Here is a 17,229-nt window from a genome sequence, read left to right as displayed (position 1 = left end):
ATATGCAGATTGACTACTATTCTTTCAGGAAAACAATACTATTTCTTCCATACTGTTATTGGAAAAAGGCACATTTCATCTGGAATTAAACAATGGATATTGAAGTCAAATCTTCTAATGTTTGCTGTGCTATGATTAATGACTTGTAATACCACTACAGAAACATCTTGGGACAAATACTTGTTTAAAACACCTTTATACACACAGTGTAGTCCTTGGTGTCACAGATGTAAGAATTATGTTAGTGAACCAAGAAAATGCTGACTGTCATTAATGTATGCTATCAATACTTTCTCTAGTTTCCTTATATCAAAATATGAGAAATATATAAAGTTTCTCATTTTCTTGAAATAAAACATGAATCTTTTAAATATGACTTCTAAAAATGTTTATTTTAGAGACCCATCCCTAATATTCTCATCCATTTTTCATTCCCATCAGAGAGAAGAACAGCATGAAGAAGGAGAACCAGAGCGGCATGTCCGAGTTCTTCCTCCTGGGGCTCCCCATCCGGCCAGAACAGCAGGGCATCTTTTTTGCTCTGTTCCTGGCCATGTACCTGACCACCGTGCTGGGGAACCTGCTCATTATTCTGCTTATCAGGCTGGACTCTCACCTCCACACCCCCATGTACTTCTTCCTCAGCCACTTGGCCTTCACTGACATCTCTTTCTCATCTGTCACTGTCCCAAAGATGTTGATGGACATGCAAACTAATCACAAGTCCATCCTCTTTGCAGGATGCATTTCTCAGATGTATTTTTTCATATTTTTTACTGACCTGGACAGCTTCCTGATTACATCAATGGCTTATGATCGATATGTTGCCATATGTCACCCTCTCCACTATACCACCATCATGAGAGAAGAGTTGTGCACCTTACTAGTTGCTGTATCATGGATCCTGTCCTGTGCCAGCTCCCTCTCTCATACCCTTCTCCTTACCCGGTTGTCCTTCTGTGCTGCTAACACCATCCCTCATTTCTTCTGTGACCTTGCTTCCCTGCTCAAGCTGTCCTGTTCAGACATCTTCCTCAGTGAGTTGGTCATGTTCACAGTAGGGGTGGTAGTCATTACTATACCATTTATATGTATACTGGTGTCTTATGGCTACATTGGGACTACCATCCTAAGAGTCCCTTCAACTAAGGGGATCTGCAAAGCATTATCCACATGTGGTTCTCATCTCTCTGTGGTGTCTCTGTATTATGGGGCAATATTTGGACAGTACCTTTTCCCAACATTAAGCAGTTCCATTGACAAGGACATCATTGTGGCTATCATGTACACAGTGGTCACACCCATGTTAAACCCTTTTATCTACAGCCTGAGGAACAAGGACATGAAAGAAGCCCTTGGAAAACTCTTTGGTAGAGCAACATTTTTCTCACTGTAACATCTGACCTCTCTTTGAGTCAGAACCTTATTTATTTCATTTTCCATTTGGATGTGCTTCAAAATCTTTTATGTCTCAAAGTCTTAATACATGCTAGCATGTTAGATATACTTAGTAAATGTTTCTTGACCAGAATTCATCATTTAAATGGCAATGTTGTCTTTTATAAATAGATATTAGTTGTCTTATTTTTATCAACAAAAATAACTATATATATTTATGGGGAACAGAGTAATTGTTATCTCAACAGATATGTATGATGTGCGTAAATCAAATCAGAGTAATTAGAATTTTTACCTGCTTATCATTCCTTCATATTCGGACACTGAGTTCCTCTCTTCTATCTCTTCATAAAATATGTACTATGTTATTGTGAAACATTGTCACATTACTGTGCTGTAAAATTTATTCCCCGTCTGACTGTTTGGTAAGTGTTATTCAGCCTCCCTCTGTGCCTTCTTTCCCTTACTCCTCCTACCTTCTAGCAATTACTACTCTACTGTCAGATTGACATTTTTATAAATAGGTTTTGAACAGCAAATGATAAATTAATTTTATTACTTTTTTTTTCTAGTCAAAGGAGCGTAAATAATACAGTAATATACAGTTGGGTTTTCCTTTATTTGGGGAGATTTTTGGAGTCCTGTATGTATTTAGACCAATGGTCCCATGCTTTAATACAACCTTGGATATAAAGAATTTGTTATATTATTTCATTATTCTCTTCTATGAAGACTACATGGGTTTTCTTTTCATTTTTATGAGTCTACTGAAATCAAATAATACAAAATAATTGCAACTTAAATGAGAGGAAATGTATGACTCTCTGCCCAGGGTGTAAAATGTTATAGAAACTCTGAAGATTTAGGTGACTTGTAGGAGATCAGGCTATCCCTACTGATCCCTCCTTTGCCAACACTGTGTGGTGATTTTTCTCTGTTCCCTATTCATTCCTTAATGAAAGGGTGCCTCTGATGGCCTCCTTTGAAATATAAACAAATTATAGTGCAAACTTTGAAAGCATCATAGCTTTCCTAAAAGCTGCCATTGCGGATTTAACACAGACTAGTGTATATGGACATCGTGGCTTCCCCAATAAAGAATAAAAACCAAATCCCTTCAAATTTTAAGATGCATAAGAATTCTTGGTGACGTTGCTAAAACCAATTCTTAGGAACTACAGCCACAAATTTTGATTCATGGTTATGGGGTGCAGACCAAGACTTTTAGATTCTAGCAAGCTCCCAGGCAATGCCAAAGCAGTAGAAAACTGAAATAGGATTTAAACAGAACTGGTTTAAGAACTAAGTCTTGGAAGTTATGGGAAACACATTTATAATATCTTACATCAATTCTGAGAGTAAGTTGAATGAATAAGAGATGGCTTAAGTTATTTTAGTAATAGAAAAATCAGTGATTCATGCCAATATTTTCAGATTAATTCTGGCAGTAGTAAATTCATTAATTCAAGCTAATTAATAGGGAAAATATTTTAATAATAAATGAGAACTAAATGTCTTCCAAGAGTGATCAGATTTTCTTTTTTATATAGAAAATAGATATATCAGATACTACATGTCATGTTTATGTTATCAAATAAAACTATATATTCAGTGAAAAATGAAGCCAAAGCTTTGAGAAAATACACCATATGTTCATCAGTAGCTTGTTTCTATTAAGCTTGGTAGAATTTCAGTATGACATAATTTTGTAATGTCTCTTAATACTCTGATTTTCTATTCATATGGCCTATTGTAACGCTAAAGCATTTTTATTTTGGGGGCTAACAATTTTTTTTAACACATGATGCATGATACAATGAAATGTCAGTCAGTTAGAAAGCAGTACATGACTTCAGAAAAGCTGTATTGCCACTAAGTCACCTTTGAATTCATGGCAGAACATCCAGCAATTTCATGCTATGTGATGTCATTCATTTCTGAAATACCTCATTGAATTGTCATGTTTCTTGACATAGCCTATAAAACAGTACATGTATCAAATCTAATCCATAATATTGGCATTAGATGCACCAAATTTTTATCTCAGTCTCTAAACCCTTCATTTTTACGCATCTTCCCCATACAAAATACAGTATGCTTTCCCGGCTTTATACTGAATATAAGACTAAGTATGTAAAAAAGACATTTAAAGCTCTGGTGATGCCTTAAACTCCAGTCTATTTGAAGTGTGAGGATAGTATTCAAAACATTTTGAAAGAGTTTGGTATTTGACATTGTGTGTATTACTGCAACAGCAACTTCCATGTGTTACCCATCTAATTTCATTCCATCATTTTTTACGTAGTCTCTGGGTAAGTGTAAACCATCTGGTATGACTGTTACATATTTCAAAAAATTCAACTTGGTCTTCTATTGTTTATGTACTTTCACGTTGGATTTTTGTCTTTCAAACAAGAAGTCACAGGTACTGAAGAATCAAGACAGAGAAACCCATTAAAATTGATGCTTCTAGCAATATTAAAGCCACCTTGATCAGACAATTGTCAAAATTATAATTTCAAGGCCTCATATGGTCTATAATAAAGTTTCACAGGGAAACTTCATGTTCTCTTAGGAAGAGATCTGCTAAAAATAGTTTAACTATGTTTTTAATGTAGTGATGTACATAGACATGAAAATGTATGTGTGAGTGTTGCCGTTTATCGACTAGACCTGGGTGACTGGAGCCAAAAAAGATGGGGGAAACTAATCGAATTGTGTTCAATAGCCACTTTAATGAACATAAAGTGCTTTTTATAAACTCCTTTTTTTCACAGAGAGCATTTGGTCAGAAAAAGCATGCCAAGTATTACATGTCAAGGTTACATTAGTACAAGGAAGCACAGTTAAAATTAACTCTATCATTGTTATGTCTCTTTTAAAACGGGAACAGAGAGGCAGGAGAAGCACACACGGTGAGCATAACCTTCTTATTTACATCTGAAGGACATGCAGCCATCTGGAGAACCTGAGCACTGTTAGTTTTTGGACGTCTGGTTCTGAGACCACTGCCTTAGTTCCTTAGAGCTTCCTCACAAGGCCAGATGTCAAATCACACAGGCACAGTCTCACTGCTGGCTCTGACATATGAGCACAATAAATTATTTTTAAAACAGAGATATAAAATACTATTAAATAATACCCATCTATATAAACAGATGATTATTAATAAAAGCTGTTTTAGCAGAATTAAATCTTGAGTAATAGAAAGATGAGATACTTTGACCTCTGCTGTTTTCATGTCTATATTATTTAGCTTCCCATTATGAAAAGAAATTCATTTTTAAGAGCAAAACCAAAACGGCATTTCTATTGTGAAGATAAATCCCTGGGCACATTCAAACATATGGCCTAACCAGGGGAAATGTAAATCTGGCAGGGGAGCTCTTTTCACATCTCCTTTTGTGCTCACATTTACCCTAAAGAAGAGTGTTTCCTCAAAGTCTGCCATTAGACACATCTGCCTAGGAGTTATTTGGCCTCAGAACTCATGAATGAGCATCTCTGGAGGTGGAGCTGGGACAAATCCCCAGGTGATTTGTCTGAATGTCAAAGTTTAGGGACCACTGCCCTAGGGCATCTGTCCTGGAGGGAGTAAGGGAAAAAATACATTAATACATGTTTAATACATGTCTCTTCCAAGAGCTTGGTGTTCTGTCCCTTGGGTCTTCTCCCTAATTTATAGAGAGGCCTTCACATCTCCACTTCTGAAGCTGGTGAATTAAGAAGAGTAAGCTTCATGCAAGTCCATGACTTTTCTCTCTGATGTCAATGACAAGTTGAGGACCACAGAAGTTGCATGTTAATATTGGTTACTGGGTCTCCTAGAGACAAATTGAGAAACAAGCACATATTCCTGGCAGCTGGATAACCTAAGCACGAAGTTCAGAGCAGGACTGAGCATCATTCACCAGGAGAAGGTGTGTGGGAGGGGGTCAGGTACTCAGCAAATCTCTATTCTCTCTCTGAAGTTATTTCTTATTCTAGTTCCTAAAAACAAGGATACATTTTTTTTATTTTTTTTTTATTATTATTCATATGTGTATACAAGGCTTGGTTCATTTCTCCCCCCTGCCCTCACTCCCTCCCTTACCACCCACTCCACCACCTCCCTCTCCCCCCCCCTCAATACCCAGCAGAAACTATTTTGCCCTTATTTCTAATTTTGTTGTAGAGAATATAAGCAATAATAGGAAGGAACAAGGGTTTTTGCAGGTTGAGATAAGGATAGCTATACAGGGCATTGACTCACATTGATTTCCTGTGCATGGGTGTTACCTTCTAGGTTAATTCTTTTTGATCTAACCTTTTCTCTAGTTCCTGGTCCCCTTTTCCTATTGGCCTCAGTTGCTTTTAAGGTATCTGCTTTAGTTTTTCTGTGTTAAGGGCAACAAATGCTAGCTAATTTTTTAGGTGTCTTACTCATCCTCACCCCTCCCTTGTGTGCTCTCGCTTTTATCATGTGCTCATAGTCCAATCCCATTGTTGTGTTTGCCCTTGATCTAATGTCCACATATGAGGGAGAACATACAATTTTTGGTCTTTTGGGCCAGGCTAACCTCACTCAGAATGAGGTTCTCCAATTCCATCCATTTACCAGTGAATAATAACATTTCGTTCTTCTTCATGGCTGCATAAAATTCTGTTGTGTATAGATACCACATTTTCTTAATCCATTCGTCAGTGGTGGGGCATCTTGGCTGTTTCCATAACTTGGCTATTGTGAATAGTGCCGCAATAAACATGGGTGTGCAGGTGCCTCTGGAGTAACCTGTGTCACAGTGTTTTGGGTATATCCCCAAAAGTGGTATTGCTGGATCAAATGTTAGATCGATGTCTAGCTTTTTAAGTAGCCTCCAAATTTTTTTCCAGAGTGGTTGTACTAGTTTACATTCCCACCAACAGTGTAAGAGGGTTCCTTTTTCCCTGCATCCTCACCAACACCTGTTGTTGGTGGTGTTGCTGATGATGGCTATTCTAACAGGGGTGAGGTGGAATCTTAGCGTGGTTTTAATTTGCATTTCCTTTATTGCTAGAGATGGTGAGCATTTTTTCATGTGTTTTTTGGCCATTTGAATTTCTTCTTTTGAGAAAGTTCTGTTTAGTTCACTTGCCCATTTCTTTATTGGTCATTAGTTTTGGGAGAATTTAGTTTTTTAAGTTCCCTATATATTCTGGTTATCAGTCCTTTGTCTGATGTATAGTTGGCAAATATTTTCTCCCACTCTGTGGGTGTTCTCTTCAAAAACAAGGATATATTGATCACTACTGACTCTCATACCTTTAATTTCAGGTTCTTAGGGACATGAAGAATAGAGCCTGCAGGCACATCCTCAAATCCAGGATAGGGCTCCTATCCCATGAGTCATGTTTTCAGGTATCTGAATGTGTGCTTGTTTAGTGTATGTAGGGTTAACCGGTTCTTTCTAATGCTTCTCTCCAAAATCTCTGATTGTTCCTTCCTTTTCACATCATTGCTGCTTTCACCTGAAAGTATATTTGAAGAACACTTGAAGCTAGAGAACTTTGGTTCCTTTCCTACTGCCGCCCTCATATTGCAACTGCTTGTCAGAATCTGCTTGAAGGGTTGTTGCTTATAATCCCTATTATGCTCTCATATTTTCATTGAAGGCATCAAATCTTGCTCATAGAAAAGATCTACTACCACAAATGTATTGTATGAAAGGACTTTGAATGTTTCAACACAATTTTTTACTTTTTTCTTAGGTTTCATTAAAGATAAGACACCAGTTTCTTCCCTGAGATCTTTTATACTTTTTATTTAATGGAAGCTGTGTTGCCTCATATAGGAACTTCCTATGAGTGAATTATTTTGCATACAACATCATCCTTAATTTTTACTGTACTTTGGGGCTTTTATCCTAGTCTTACGGAGGGAAAACTGAGGCTTCAATAGGTACAATATCTTTCCCAAGGACATATAGTTGACAAATGACAGAGAGGTAATTTGAATTCTTTCTGAATGACCACAAATGTTGTTCCCTGTTTTCTTCACAGACTCATTGTCAAGAAAATATCCATTATCAGCAAGCCGTGGTTAAGGTATTGTTGATAAGAAAGTGGGTGTGGTGAAGTGAGAGTCTTTACATGGTCTTTACATAGACTCCTGTTGATAAAATTCAGTCATGCATGAATTGAATTTGAGGGAATTCTGTTAAAACCTTAAATCTCATGAACTAGATAAGTTTACAACTTCAGGAGGGAGTTGTCTTGTTATAACATGAAGAAAGCAGAGAGAATAAAGAAGTCCAGAACACTGGAATCTGAGTCGCCATTCTCTAATTTGCAGGACTTGGTTGGAATCTACCTCTATGCTGAAGTTCATCACCACTATCTGTTGCCTTTGCCTGCATCCAGTCTTAATCTAGTGAGGAGTAATCTGTGGAACCTGAACTCTGCTCAGTATCTTTCTGTTGAGTGGGGTGGGCAGTCACTACAGAGAAATAGAGGGGTCTCCATTGGAGAGTGGGAAATCAATATTAGTTAATGACAAGTATCCACAACTGCTGTTCACAAGTTGTAGTTTACTAATAATCAGACTATTCTCATGATTTAGGCTCGTAGTCTTATGTCCAGTTTAGAAATGAGAAAACAAATTTCAAACTGGATTACTTGCCCAGAGTTCGCAAACATGGAGTGATGTTGCCAGGATTTGAAAATGTTTCTGAATTCAAATGCTTTTCTCAATACACCACACTACCCTCAGACATAGCACCATGGTCATGTCCTTAAGGAGAGTCCTAAGGAGCACCAAAATGCTTAAATTAACAGAGACACAGTGGGAACATGGGCTAGGCATTCTTGCATTCAGAACACCTGTGACTGTTATTTATAAGCTTGCTTTTCAATATGATTAAAATGGAGATGCATACTCACATAAGATAGCAGTATGCTCAAATCTGTAGTTTAAAGAAATAAAAAATGTTACACATGCCATTAATATCTATAAACTCTTCTGGACACATCCTCCAATTAGGAATTACTCAACAAAATCAATGTTTTGCATTTACTCACTGTATGTCGGCACATTTACCATTTTTTGCCTTAAAGGAAGTATTTCTTAAATGCAGTTAGATCATTGACTCTTTTTCCTACTTGTCTTGAAGTATTTAGTAACCTGAGCTTTAGAATATTTTAATGGGTAGAAAGTGATTGTTGGGGAAAGCTATAAATAGATTTTGTAAGATACTTGATACTGATGACCAGGTGGCCCAGGATATACCTGAAACTTTGATGGGGTTGATTAGCAAATTCTGTAGTTCAAGATGCCAGGTCCCCAAATGAAGAAGGTTAAAAGGGGGGGAGGGCAAATTGGTGGCTCTTTTGAGTTTTAATAAAAACTCAACTGTGTATTTAGTATCTTTATAGTATCATGACAGCTCATTGAATCAGGAAGAGACTGGAAATGATCTAAAATATCCTGATAAACATTGTTACTGGCAATAACTTTATAATTCCCAATAATGCCTTCATTTTTATACCAGTGATATTGTAATCAATTGATATGGTTCTTTTCTCATCAGCTCCATACATAATTGAGACTTTGGACATTTAAGGGATAGTGTTTGGCATAGGCTGTCCTGGAACTCATTACCTTCCTGCCTTAACCTACCAAGTGCCAGGTTATGAGTATGTGCCACCACAACCTGCCATTCATTTATTTAATTATTCAATTATTTATTTATTTGATGTCAGGTCTCACCATAACCCAGGCTTGGCAACCACAAAGTCAGCCACATTGACCTCAAACTTATGATCCTCCTGCCTTATGGCTGCTTCTTTTTTTGTTTTTAACAGATTTCCTTTAGGTATGTTATTGAAACTTCCACCCTTATTAATAGATTATGAAGTCACATTTCAAAAGTTCAATATTATAGTACAGGACAGTCTGATGATTATTAAAATACAAAAACATAATAGAAACAGAGGAGATTTTAACTTAGTATTTCTCTCCTGAGACAGTGGAAGCTTTCTCTTTACTGACTGATACAGGTGCATATTATGACTTGGTCTGAGTGGCTTTGCCCTAGATGGTGAAAAATGCCAATGTGTTAGCTTTTCTTCTACATTAAAATCTCCTCTTAGTTGGTGAATTCTACCATTTTATATACATTCTACTTCAAATGATTTTTGGTAGAAATATGGCAATACCAGTAGACAGTGGCATACAATGTTAACTAATAAAAAGAACCTCACTTTTATATGCCAGCTATAAATCAACACTTGTTTGCCTCTGCTTTCTGCAATGTACTTCCATTCCCAGCAGTGAGAGAAGCAGTGAGGAAGGAGAACCAGACTATTGTATATGATTTCTACCTTCTGGGTCTCCCAATCCAACCCAGAGCAGCAGGATGTGTTCTTCACCTGTTCCTGGGAATGTACCTGACCACAGTGCTGGGGAACCTGCTCATTAGGCTAGACTCTCACCGCCACCCCGCCATGTACTTCTTCCTCAGCCACTTGGCTTTCACTGACATTTCCTTTTCATCTGTCACTGTCCCAAAGATGCTGAGGAGCATGCAAACACAGGATCAATCCATCCCCTATGCAGAATGTATAACACAGATGTACTTTTTCATATTTTTCACTGATCTGGACAATTTTCTTCTCACTTTGATGGCATATGATTGGTATGTCGCCATTTGTCACCCTTTCCACTACATCACCATCATGAAAGAGGAGCTGTGTACCGTTCTAGTAGTCATGTCTTAGATCCTGTCCTGTACCAGTGCCCTGTCCCATACCCTTCTTCTGGCCCGGCTGTTCTTTTGTGCTGACAACACCATCCCTCATTTCTTCTGCCCTACTCAATCTCTCATGTTCAGACACTTCCCTTAATGAGTTGATCATTTTCACAGTGGGATTGGCCATCATTACTCTGCCACTAATAAGCATTTTGATTTCTTATGGTCACATTGGGGGCACAATCTTGAAAATTCCATCTGCCAAAGGGATCTACAAAGCCTTGTCTACCTTTGGTTCCCACCTCTCTGTGGTGTCTCTGTATTATGGCACAATTATTGGACTTTATTTTATCCCCTCATCCAGCAATTCCAGTGACAAGGACATTGTTGCTTCTGTGATGTACACAGTGGTCACCCCATTGCTAAACCCCTTCATTTATAGCCTAAGGAACAGAGACATAAAGGGAGCCCTGGAAAAACTCTTTAACAAGGCAAAAAGAACACCATTATGACTTTTTCTCTTTATAAAGAGACATATAATCATATGTCTCTAAATGCTAAATTCCTAATCTTGCACTCATCCCGGAATAAGTGTTCAGTAACTATTTGATGAGTGAATTGCATTTTTTGTGCTTATTCTCCCTTTTCCTTGCAACTCTTTATTGCAAACTGTTAATTCTGAGTTGATATGCTAGTTATTTCTCTTGCTATTAGATTCATAAATTTCATAGTTAATGGGAGCTTGAAGCTCTTCTCTTATTTCCTGGAACTGTATTTGTTCTTATGAATTCTTAGAAGTTGTTGGCTAATAAACCACCCTTGACATACAAAGATAGTGTAATTGGAAATTTGTAAAATATAACTTTTCCTATCCTCATCTCTCACACAGTGCTCTCCTCACATTTTTTGTTGTTATTAATGATGATGGTGGGCCAAGAGAAAAAACTGCACACTTTTATTTATGCCACTGGAAAACTATCCGCTCTGTTAATTTCAGCTGCTCCACTTAAGGATTGGAGTCTTCCTCTTTATTTTAAGAGCACTGGTCACCCATCTGGATGACAATAACCATCATTCATTCTTTATGAATCTTCCTGCCTGCATGTGTAAGTTTCAATCAAGTCAGACTTAATCAAGCTCAAGAATGAGAAAGACAAAGAAAGTATCCATTGTCTTGGATTCTGTTGTCCCCACTAAATTTGGTCGATTTCTTATTCAATCTTTTCATTATCCACCTCCTTGAATTTCATTTCTACTCATGACTCTAGGTTTGTATTGTGAGGCCAAGTGATCTAGCTTCCTCTATATCATATATTATTTGGCATCCAGTGAGGGCTCCCATAAGTCTCTTTCTTCAGCCATATACTTAATAATTAAGAGAACTATAAATGTTTCTGATACTTATCACCATGTAGCTCTAAGACAAAATTATTTGGGAAAGATAGATCACAATCATAAATCATATCTACCAGACTGGTGGCTGTGGAGCCTCAATTAATTCAACTAACTTATCTTAACTTCAATTTCTATTTCTGAATAGATGGAAAAACTATAAAGCAGCCAAAGTTTTTTATTTGAAATGAAACCTATAATAAATTTGGCTTAACACTACAAAACTGACCAAGACTAATGAACATTAGTTGTCCCTTCCTTCTCCATCAGGGTGAGTTTTGGAGCAGAACTTGGACAGGTATTACTAATTATGGTGACTGTAAGCAGCATGGCATGTTAAATTCACAATGCAAAGGCAAGCAGCTGTCCTGGACACAGCAAGACATCTGATCTGATTTGAGCTATAACAAAATGAGTAAAGGACAATGGATGAGTGAGTTGATTAGGGGGATGGATTAGGAGAGACCGATCAGAAGAGTCTCTTACTGTTCATTTATTTATTATTCATTCAAAAACTAGGCCTTGACCAGGAGCTGGTGAAGTTACTGTTTAGCATACAAGGTTTCTTTGTGGAAGTACAATGAATGTCTCCCCTGATCCTTTCTTTATCAAGCTATAAACATGAGCTTAAAACTCATTCCCAACTGGTTCCAGAGCCAAAAAGGATGGATCTTCTCTTGCAAGTCTAGATAAAGCATGCTTTAGTTAGCCTGGTCACACCTATGAACTGCTGCTCATTCCCACCCCTGTTGTGGTGATACCATCTATAGGACTGAGTGCCAGCTCAATTTCCCTGACTGCACTCCAGTTCTGTTGTTTGGATCCCTGAATCTGTTTGGTCATGTCAGGTACATCCTTCAAAGAACTGAACACTATCATTCACATTTTTAGACATGAGCTTGTGGATTTTTCTTAAGAAATGGCATTCCCTTTTGCCCATTGGGAAGTGTTTTATCACTACCTACTCTGCAATCCAGATTGGTGTTTCTTGGTTGTGGACAGAGAAAATCACACTGTTGTGTGTCATTTTCAATTGAACATTCATTCCTGGAATCTTATTGGAAATACACGTTTAAGTTGTTGTATTTCTCTTCAGATATACCAGAGCCAAGTTTCATTACTTTCCCTAATGAAGCATCTCATTGTTTTTAGAATGAAGTTTGTTGAATTTTGAAAATGATGAATATATAGTGGGTTCCCAAGTTAACAAAACTTGAATGTTGGTAATTATTAACATTTCAAGTGATTAGCTTATGTCCTCTAAATTTAGCATTAATTCTTTCATAATGTGACAATACAGCAATCTTTCTCAGAGGAGAAGAATCAAATGTCATTGGACTAGGAACTCCAGCACTTGATGGGGGTTTATGTGTATCTGTATGTATGTATACATATATGAATATGAATTCATACATATGAATATTCATTTACATATATGATTTTAGGAAGGCATATATATATGACATTAACTCTAACTTAAGGACAAAATTAGAGTTAATGTCAGAAAAATAGTGAGACTTCTCTTATCTCATAGATTCTCTCATTCAGTAGCCATTTAACAATTATCTACTTTATGCCATACAGTGTGACCATTCTTGATCTTACAGAGCAGGAAAAAGCCACAGTCTCCAACTAATGAAGCTCACAATCTAGTAGTGTACAGACAGGTGTACTGAAAAAATATTTAGGGATACAAAACATACCTTAATAAAATAATAATATAAATAATAGTGCTTATTATTCATGGTTACTGTATGTCAGGAAGTGTATTAAAAGCCTTATCTATACTATCTCATTTAATCACCATAATAATCTCATAAAGCATGCACTGCTGATCTTTATTTTACAGTTGAAGAAATTGAGGTATAACAACAATGATAACTTTGAATACAGTGGTAACTATTTGGACTGAATAGGATTTAAGAATGTTAAGACTATTGAACAATGATAGGCAATAGTATCCCCTGGGGAGCCTTTGTTCGCTCTCAGATTATCTGCCTCCTTACTGTCACAGAATTATATTGGGAAAACCAATGGCGGGCACTCAGTCACATCTCCTAGTTTGTTTGGGAATTGTAGGAAATATCTTAAATCCAGCCCAAAACAGAGATCAGACATTTACTACTCTATGGATGGATTCAGCAGCCCTGTGGATACGAATGGAGGAAGAAAACAGAAGGCCACATAGAGAAACCTCCATGGGTAAAGCAAGTAGGGCAGTCTGAGCATCAGGTCAACAATAGCAGAGGGAACATGGGTTGTAGGAGTAGTGTGAGGCTGTGTCTGGTAATCACACATCTCAGCCTCCCCCATGCCCACTAACTATGTCATCACAGGGCTTAGAACCCTGACAAGGGAACTTCTTCTGAAAAAGGTGACCATGAGAAGTAGAGGCTATTTTGTTTCCAGTTCAAAAGACATAAGAAAACTAGCAATGAGCCAAGGATGATAAAGCATATATGTAATGACAGCAATCAGGAGGCAGAGGCAGGAGGACCATGAGTTTGAGGTGAGCCTTGATAACATAATAAGATCATGTCTCAAAAATCAAAAACAAACTAAAAGTCAGTATCTCTGAGATCATGAGTGTCCTGTTGTCAGGAGAGCAAAAGATGTCAGCAGGATGGAAGTTATAGAACTATGGATGAGGGTAGAAAGACTTTAGGGCTACAACCAGCTTCAGCACTGGTTATATGGCAATTACCTCCTCATTTAATTCTAGGGCTCTAGGGCTCCTAGAAGGAATACCTGGAAAGGAATTCTAGATAGAACAGACTTCCTGTTCCAGATCAGTAAACAAATGAAATCCTCAAGCAAAGTGCTCTAAATCGTTAACATTCATCCTCACCAACTGCCAAAGCCCGAGATGTTTTGATTCCGTGAAGGATCCTCAGTAATTGTTCACTGTAAAACACGGGGATCATAGAACAATCTAAGAGAGATTGGGTCTGAGAAAGAAACTGCAATGGGGAGTGAGACGTAGGTAGATGGTGGACATAAGTCATACAAGAAATCAAATTTATTTGTGCCTATCTTTACAAAATATTGGTAAGATTCTTATAGACTGAAGAAAACTTATATAACTATAAATATCTTATTTTCTACCTTTGTGCTAATTTATGCTGCTGGTAACCCTTTTAGGTCTTAAGGCAAAGCTACAGGCAAATAAGGAATAACGATTTCAGTATTTTCACTTAATCGTCCAAGAAGGATGTTGGCTTTGAACATTTTTGACCAACAGAATGCAGAAGCAGCACACAGAGCTCTAACACCATTCCTGGTAGAACCTTGATAAATTGGGGTAGTTAAAAAGCCAGTATGAAAAATCTCAACTTGAATTTATTTTGTTGGAAAACTCTTTATCTACCCTGTGTCTCCTAGAATGTAACCTCCACCCTTTATTTTTTTTAATTCCATTTAGCCCTATGAACAGAACAGATGTTTCCAAGTTGATGAACTGATAATCTAGAATCAAAGTGCCATGAAAGCAGGAATTTACCTTGCTCAGTATTGTGTCCTAAGCACTTAGTTCCTGGCACAAAATAGATGCTCAGGGAATACTTGTTCAACAAATGAATCACACAGAAAAAATTCTTTACTTCTAATTTGAGGAAGGATGAAAATGACAACAACAATAATAATGATGATAGCTATCATTTGTTAAACACCTACTATTACTTGTTACTATATCAGTTGCATTTCGTAGTTTATTTTACTGAATACTTGAAGTCAACTTAAAATAAATAAAAACTACTGAGCTGGATATGATGGTGCGTGCCTGTAATCCTAGCACTCAGGATGCAAGGCAGGAGGACCACCATTCCAGTCCAATCTGGATTAAGTAGTGAGACCCTGTCTCAAAAAAACAACAAAAAGGGAAAAGAAAGAAACAGACATCAAGACACAAACAGAAAGAAACAAGGGAGAAAACAAATTATTATCTCCATTTTACAGATAAGAAAACTAAAGTTCAACCAGGTAAAGTGACTGGACAACAATCTTTTGTCTACTGTGTGGCAAATCCTAAGTGGAAGTCCATTTGTCTGACTCCAAGCCTGTCTTTTCATTAAATATTTCTATCACTATATCTAAGTAGAAAATTTTCTCCTGTGACTGAGGAGCTGCTTTAGAGCCCCCTTCATGTCCTTGTTCCTTAGGCTGTAGATAAAGGGGTTCAACATGGGCATCACCACTGTGTACATTGCAGCTGCAGCAATGTCCTTTTCTGCAGGGGCAACAGAAGGAGGGCATAGGTAGGCACTAAAGAGGGTCCCATAAAACACACACACAACACAGAGATGAGAACTGCAAGTAGAAAAGGCCTTGGACCTCCCACCAGGGGTTTGGACCTTCAAGATGGCAGATACAATGTGGATGTAGGAGATGACAAGGCATATAATATGAATGCTGAGTACCATGCCTCCTATGACAAAAACAATCAACTCATTGATGTGAGTGTCAGAACATGATAGCTTCAGGACAGGAGCTATGCCACAGAAAAAGTGATCAATTTCCTCAACAACACAGAAGGACAGCCAAGCCAAGAGGAGCGTGTGAGTCAGGGCAACTATGTTGGTGAGAACCCAGCACAATGCAAGCAGCAGGGCACAGACTTGGGAGCTCATGACTCTGGAGTAGTACAGAGGATGGCAAATGGCCACATAGTGGTCATATGCCATTACAGCCAGGAAAAAGCTGTCCAGATCACCAAACATCAGGAAGAAGTACATTTGTGTGAGGCAGCCAGTATAGGAGATGGTATGGTGCTGAGTCTGCACATTCACAAGCATTTTGGTAACTGTGGAGGATGTTAAACCCATGTCAACAAAGGACAGGTTGGCCAAAAAGAAGTACATGGGGGTTTTGAGGTATGGATTGGAGCCAATGGCCAGGATGATGAGTATATTCCCAGTCAAGGTGACAAGATACATAGACAGGAAAATTCCAAAGATTAACTGCTGTTGCTCTGGCAACTCAGATACTCCTCGGAGGAAAAATTCAGAGACACTGGATTGATTTTCCATGACTTTATAGCATCTGGAAGCTGGAGAAGACAGGTAGAATACTGGGTTTATTTTAAAACTGCATGGCTGGCTCCCAATATTCCAACACTCACCTTACTTTAAATGCATTATTACCCTGATCCTGACTGTCCCTGAAATTTAACTCTATTTCCTTCCTTTCTCCCCTTCCCAGGAATCTTATACTTTCCCTCTCCTCTCCCTTTCCCTAAATTTAGTCTTCTGTACAGCAAGTACTCTTTCATTAAGATTTCAGTTATGTCTATCCCTGGTATTGCCATGCTATAGATTAGAGCTCCATATTAGTTTCATTGTGACAATAGGACACATTCATGAATAGTCTGAGGTAAGTAAATCAGACATTTTGGGGGAGATAGTTTTTAATATTCTCATTAAAAATACAGAAGTCCTCATTTTAAATTGAAGGGCATTTTAATTACTTGTGCTTCTTTATTTCTTCATCATTTCTTCTAAAATAAGAAATATGAAGCCTTGTAGTTCAGTTTTTGTCATTAGCATCATCCTCATCATATAACTACTCATCATATGACTGGCGCTTTTCTAAGTATTTATACAGATTTCCTCCTTTATTCCTTAAACAACATTAGCATTCAGGAGCTATTACTATTACCTATAACAACATTGAGGGTAGGGATATCTGAGTAATTTTCACAAGGACCCAAATGTCATAAATATTTGATACAGAATTCAAA

At 37.6% G+C, this 17,229-nt stretch overlaps 2 protein-coding genes and 1 pseudogene across 2 annotated transcripts; 2 read left to right on the top strand and 1 right to left on the bottom strand.

Moving 5' to 3' along the window:
• Positions 1 to 454: 454 nt before the first annotated feature.
• LOC109701715 (olfactory receptor 1J2) lies at positions 455 to 1,396 on the top strand. Its single transcript, XM_020187225.2, has one exon. The coding sequence runs from the start codon at positions 455 to 457 to the stop codon at positions 1,394 to 1,396; it is 942 nt and encodes a 313-aa protein (XP_020042814.2).
• An 8,399-nt stretch (positions 1,397 to 9,795) lies between these two features.
• On the top strand, positions 9,796 to 10,615 carry LOC109701714 (olfactory receptor 1J4-like; annotated as a pseudogene).
• A 4,968-nt stretch (positions 10,616 to 15,583) lies between these two features.
• On the bottom strand, positions 15,584 to 16,519 carry Or1n1 (olfactory receptor family 1 subfamily N member 1). The gene has a single exon (XM_020187227.2). It carries the CDS (start codon positions 16,517 to 16,519, stop codon positions 15,584 to 15,586), a length of 936 nt encoding a protein of 311 aa, XP_020042816.2.
• Between the last annotated feature and the right edge of the window lie 710 nt (positions 16,520 to 17,229).

This window comes from Castor canadensis, chromosome 13 (genome assembly GCF_047511655.1).
Source record: "Castor canadensis chromosome 13, mCasCan1.hap1v2, whole genome shotgun sequence".
Classification (NCBI taxonomy): domain Eukaryota; kingdom Metazoa; phylum Chordata; class Mammalia; order Rodentia; family Castoridae; genus Castor; species Castor canadensis.
This window is presented reverse-complemented; position numbering and strand designations above follow the sequence as displayed.

Coding starts and splice junctions, on each gene's coding strand:
- LOC109701715 (XM_020187225.2), top strand. CDS start 455: ATGAAGAAGGAGAACCAGAGCGGCATGTCCGAGTTCTTCCTCCTGGGG.
- Or1n1 (XM_020187227.2), bottom strand. CDS start 16,519: ATGGAAAATCAATCCAGTGTCTCTGAATTTTTCCTCCGAGGAGTATCT.